Source organism: Condylura cristata, unplaced genomic scaffold, assembly GCF_000260355.1.
Source record: "Condylura cristata isolate star-nosed mole 26May11 unplaced genomic scaffold, ConCri1.0 scaffold00020, whole genome shotgun sequence".
In the NCBI taxonomy this organism is placed as follows: domain Eukaryota; kingdom Metazoa; phylum Chordata; class Mammalia; order Eulipotyphla; family Talpidae; genus Condylura; species Condylura cristata.
Genome location: NW_004567121.1, coordinates 37,111,717 through 37,116,865, shown reverse-complemented (window position 1 = coordinate 37,116,865; position 5,149 = coordinate 37,111,717). Strand labels below are relative to the sequence as shown.

General features: G+C 64.7%; 1 protein-coding gene across 1 annotated transcript; it reads left to right on the top strand.

Annotated features, from left to right (window-relative positions):
- Positions 1-387: 387 nt before the first annotated feature.
- On the top strand, positions 388-4,569 carry LOC101634014 (chromosome unknown open reading frame, human C2orf50). Its single transcript, XM_004686073.1, has 3 exons — positions 388-608; positions 3,762-3,801; positions 4,123-4,569. The coding sequence occupies exons 1-3, from the start codon at positions 388-390 to the stop codon at positions 4,567-4,569; spliced, it is 708 nt and encodes a 235-aa protein (XP_004686130.1).
- The last annotated feature ends 580 nt before the right edge of the window (positions 4,570-5,149 follow it).

The following is a 5,149-nucleotide window of genomic DNA, read 5'->3' as shown; positions in this document are numbered from 1 at the left end:
CACACACCACACACAGAGACACAACACACACAGACACACACCGCACACAGAGACTCTCACACCACACACAGAGACACTCACACAGACACACAGAGATTCGCCACACGGAGATGCACTTAGGCCCGCCCCTTCCTGAGCACATTTGGAAGCTGCCTGTTCCCGGGACAACAGTCAACACAGGCAGAAGCTTCAAACAAGCAGGTCAGCTGTGCTGGTCCATCAGCCAGAGTGACTTAGGTCCAGGGGGACGCTGAGGGGGGCACTCCGGGACAGGAGGGTGGTACCCTGGAGAGGCCTTAGCTCAGGCAGGAGCCGCTCTCTCTCTCACGTCCACATACAGCACACGCACACACACGGGTGCGCACACGCACGCACACCCTTGCACCCATGGGGAGCCGCCCTGGCCCTGGCCCCCAGAGAACCTCCTCTGCGGGGTACCGACTGCCCTCGTCCAGGCCACCAGCCATTTCCCAGGGTGGCCCCTTGGTGGCCAGGGGCCCTGCGGGGGGCCAGGAGGCTGAGCAGGTAGCCCGGGCAGCAGGCAGCGTGCAGCAGGACCGGCTGTGGCGGGAGCTTCTGGAGGCCGAGAGGCGGAGCCAGCGGCGCTGGTGAGTGGCCTGCCCGGGCCTCCTCCCGGCCCAGCCGACCCAGGGTCTGGGCAGCTTCTGGAGAGGGAGGAGGCCAGGCGCGTGCCCAGGGGCGAGGGGGAGAGGGAGCGGGGCCGGGCCAGGCAGGACCAGGCCCGGCCCAGCTCCTCCATGCCGGGACCGGCAGCCCTGTGGCAGCCACTCGGCTGGAGCTGGCCGGCTACGTGCAGGCCCTGGGGGCTCCAAAGCCCAGGGCCCTCCGAGGAGAGATGCTGCCATGCGGGGAGAGAACATCCCCCACACACTCATTCAATCCAAAGGTACCCACGAGGCCGCCCTGTCCACCCGCTGTACTGGGCAAAGGGCAGGTGGAGCTCGGTCCTCCCAGCCTCCAGGCACCAAAGCAGGCAGAGGCGCCCGGGTGGGGGTGGGGGGGCAGGCAAGCCCGAGCTGGCCCTTCCCACCGCCCAGCAGCCTCCCGGGAGCTCAGCTGTCTGGGCCTGCAATGTGAGAAGGGGCCAGGAAGACCTTGGCTGATTTCAAAACAAAACAAAGCAAAGAGGCCAGTTGTTTTCTGTAAGCAGAGACACCTGGGCTTCAGCGGGAGAGTGACCAGCCTGGCTGCTTCCTGGGGTCCGCTGAAGCGGGCTGGGCTGTGGGTGGGGGCAACTTGGGAGGCGCTGGGCAGAGCCAGAGGGCAGCTGTGCAGCTCAGCTCTGTGGTGGACAGGGAGGTGGAGGAGGAATTCCAGGAATGCGTTGGTGGGAGGATCACTGCCGTCTTGGCGTGAGAGGGGCGTGAGGACGGGCGTGGTCCGGGGCGTGAGGACGGGCGTGGTCCGGGGCGTGGTCCGTGTGTGCTGTGTCCGGGCTGTGACACAGGCTGCGTGTGCACGGTGTGTTCTGTACGTGTGAGGTGTGTCGAGTCCGCGGTGTGTGGCGTGTGTGCCCGTGTGGTGTCCGTGCTGTGTAGCGTGTGTCCGTGTGCGCATGATGTGTGACGTGTGTGTCCATGGTGTGTGTCCGCGGTGTGTGGCGTGTGTCCGTGCTGTGTGGCGTGTGTGCCCGTGTGGTGTCCGTGCTGTGTAGTGTGTGTCCGTGTGCGCATGATGTGTGACGTGTGTGTCCATGGTGTGTGTCCGCGGTGTGTGGCGTGTGTCCATGCTGTGTGGCGTGTGTGTCCGTGTGTGTCCGCGGTGTGTGACCTGTGTGTCCGTGCTGTGTGGCGTGTGTGTCCGTGTGTGTCCGCGGTGTGTGGCGTGTGTGTCCGTGTGTGTCCGCGGTGTGTGGCGTGTGTCCATGCTGTGTGGCGTGTGTGTCCGTGTGTGTCCGCGGTGTGTGGCGTGTCCGTGCTGTGTGGCGTGTGTGTCCGTGTGTGTCCGCGGTGTGTGGCGTGTGTCCGTGCTGTGTGGCGTGTGTGTCCGCGGTGTGTGGCGTGTGTCCGTGCTGTGTGGCGTGTGTGTCCGTGTGTGTCCGCGGTGTGTGGCGTGTGTGCGACACGTGTCGAGGCATGAGGCGCACTTACAAAGAGTTGTGTGGTGCCAGGAAAGCGGAGCAGCCCCCAGGGATCAAGGAGGGAGCCGTAGTGAGAGCTCAACGGACTAAGAGTCTGGAGGGGGAGGGGGAGCTGGGACTGAGGTGCCCGGGGGTCCCTGAGGGAGCAGACACACGTGGAGCCTGAGCTCCCCTAGCAGGAAGCTGCCAAGCCGCGTCCAGGAGGAGCTGCCGGAGACGGGGACGGGGGAGACAGGGACGGGAGGCCCCCGCCAGGCGCGGAGACCCGGGGGGCTCGAGGCGCAGGCGTGAGAGCCGGGAGCACTGGCGGCCAGTGACCGGGGACTCCTGTGGGTGCAGGTGGCCCCACGACTCGATATACTGGAAATTACTGAGCTGGGCATCTTAAAGGGTAAATCTTTTGTTTAAAGATTTATTGATGCACACAAACTGGGGTGCAGGCCAGAGGTGCAGGGGTCAGATGATTCCCCGAGACAGAGCGGGGAGCAGAGCAGGCAGATCCACCGAAACACTGCTGAGGGGCAGCGGGAGACAGGAGGGGTCCGCTGTGCCCCGGGGGTCCCTCCCTGGCCGGGGATGGGCCTCAGTGGCTGTGACAGCTTGCTTAGAGCCTGAGACTTGGCCCTGCAGGGGGAGCTGCAGAGGGCGAGGCTTGTGGTCTGGTGACCCCACCACCAGCAAAGACAGGGGTGGGGGGTGCAGCTAGGCGCCTGGAAGAACCGAAAAGAACTTTTAGCTGAGCACAAACAGCAATATATTCATATTTTGTTCTTGGAAAGAAAGACGAATCGTGTAAAGAAACCTGTGATTTCTATGTTAATTTAAAAAAAAATTAATTCTGGGCCCTCCCTGGCGGCGCAAGGGATTAAAGCGCAGCGCTGTGAAGCCGTCCACAGCCCCCGCGGCACGAGTTTGGTCTCCGGCCAGGGAGGGACCCCGGGGCGCAGCAGACCCCTCCTGTCTCCCCGCTGGCCCCTCAGCAGCGGACCTCGTCCATCGGCCTATTCTGCTCCCCACTGTCTCTGGGGAACCCTCTCGATCCCCAGCACCTCTTACCTACACCCCAGCTCTTCTACGCAAAAGTAAATAAAATCTAAAAAAAAGAAACAACTAGACACTGACCGCAGGCCAGCAGGTGAGGGGCAGTGAGGCTGGACACAGGGCTGCTGTTGCGGGGACCTGAGAGTGCTGCTTGGCTTTTACACAAGAGGCTACAATAAAGGCCCCCTCGTCCCTGCAGGTAGCACCCTCACGCCTCTTCTCCCCACCTCCCTCTGCAGAACTTACTGGAAGGTTACTGTTGACCCCAAACAAAAGCCACCCCTTAGTCCAAAGGGGTTTATCTGAAAACAAACAGCAAGTCATGGTGAGACCCACGTGCATGTCCCCAAATCCCAGGGCAACCCCCGAATAACCCCAGGAGGACCCCTCCGCCCCACCCCAGAGGAACAGCCCCCCAAGAGCAGGCCTGTGGGTCCCGGGGGTGCCCTGCTCCTGACCGCCCCAGCAGCCTTGGGAATGTTAATGTCCGCAGCAGAAAGGTGAAACTGGGTGTCTTCCCCCAACCCACGCCGCTCGGGGCTGCCCCCCTCTGGGAGCCGCCTGGACTTCCTGGGTGGGTCGCCCGGCCTGGGGCCCACTGCCTGTGCTTCCCTTGCAGGGTGCAGAACTGGAGTTTCCTGAAGGACTACGACCCCGTGGTAAGGCCCCGCACCCCCACCCGCCCTTACCCGCGTGGCGGGGTGTCCCAACCCCCTGAGGTAGCGCACGGCCTCTCCAGCTCAGGGACTCGGGTTGGGTCTGCAGAAACACCCCTGCTTGGGGGGGGCGGAGCCCCAGGAAAGGTTTGGTGAAACTGTGCACTCCCCCTTAACGTCGCTCCAGCCCCGTCACTCCCCCAGAACTGAAGGGACTACCCAGCGTCCCCCTGCACCCCCTTAAAATCCTTCAATAAACCTGCACTTTTAGGAGGGCTTGGGCGTCTCCCCTAAGCCTCCTCACCTCCACCCCGCTCCCTGCAGTTCCCGGCCGAAATCCCCCCATCTGGTCTGCCCACGGACCCACTCGATCCCCAAGACCTGCTCAGCTGCCCTGAGCGGCGTGACTGGGTCACCCCCGCCCCTGCTGGCCAGCCCCCCCTTGCAGAGAGCCTCACGGCCCCGCTGCTTCCAAGGGAGGACGAGGAGGCTGCCTCGCGGCTCGCCCATGAAACTCAACGCTCAGGGCACGTGGCTGCGCCTGCACGTGGCAGGGAGACTCTGGCTGTGGGACGGCGCTCAGAGACCAGAGCGGGGCCAGTGGCCGCCAGCCTGCTGGGAGGGCGCCGGCTGGGGGGCCGGGGGCCCCCGGCCTGGAGAGGTCGGCTCCTGGGACCGGAGAGCTGCGCGGCTCCGATCCGGTTTCCCAGCGGCGCTGGTGGCCGGAGCTCGGGCGCGTCCTGCCCAACGCTGGGCCCCTGCCCAGGCTGAGCTGGCGGGGCGCGGGGCGAGGGCGCCCCACGGGGCAGACTCTGGCCTTTCCCTTCCGGGTTTCTGTGGCTCTGGCTGGAGAGCACAGGACAGGCCTGCCCCTGAGCTGGGGCTCCCTGCCCCTCGCCCCTCTCAGAGTCCCCCCAGCTCTCTCCCCCTCCGTAGTAAGACAGCGGATCCTGGTTAAGGCGAACCCCCAGGACACTGCAAGCCCCCCGGACGCCAGCAGCGTCCCTGCTGCTCTTGAGTTCACACATGCGGACGCATTATCTGCTTGGGGACAGACGGTCCCGCCCTTCTCGCACCTCCAGCCTCAGAGTCCTCTGCCCCCCAGGGCTCCCGTGCTTTCTAATCCACTCGTTTCCCCTGCACCGCGTTTCCCCTGCACCGAGCCGCTCCAGCAGTCCCCTCACAGCTGGGCCGCCAGTGTCCGAGCGCCATCCTCCCCACACCCCAGACTGGGGCCGACCCAAAGGGCTACAGCGGAAGAATAAGGCAGGAAGGCTCGTCCCTCCCCGGGGAAAGCGGCAGCTGGGAGAAGTCAGGCTGCTGCTGCCTGCACAGAGACACCTGCACACCC

Excerpts from the sequence above, each read along its gene's own strand:
- LOC101634014 (XM_004686073.1), top strand. The coding sequence starts at position 388 with ATGGGGAGCCGCCCTGGCCCTGGCCCCCAGAGAACCTCCTCTGCGGGG. Across the intron at positions 609-3,761 it reads AGGCGGAGCCAGCGGCGCTG|GGTGCAGAACTGGAGTTTCC; the intron begins GTGAGTGGCCTG and ends CTTCCCTTGCAG. Across the intron at positions 3,802-4,122 it reads TGAAGGACTACGACCCCGTG|TTCCCGGCCGAAATCCCCCC; the intron begins GTAAGGCCCCGC and ends CGCTCCCTGCAG.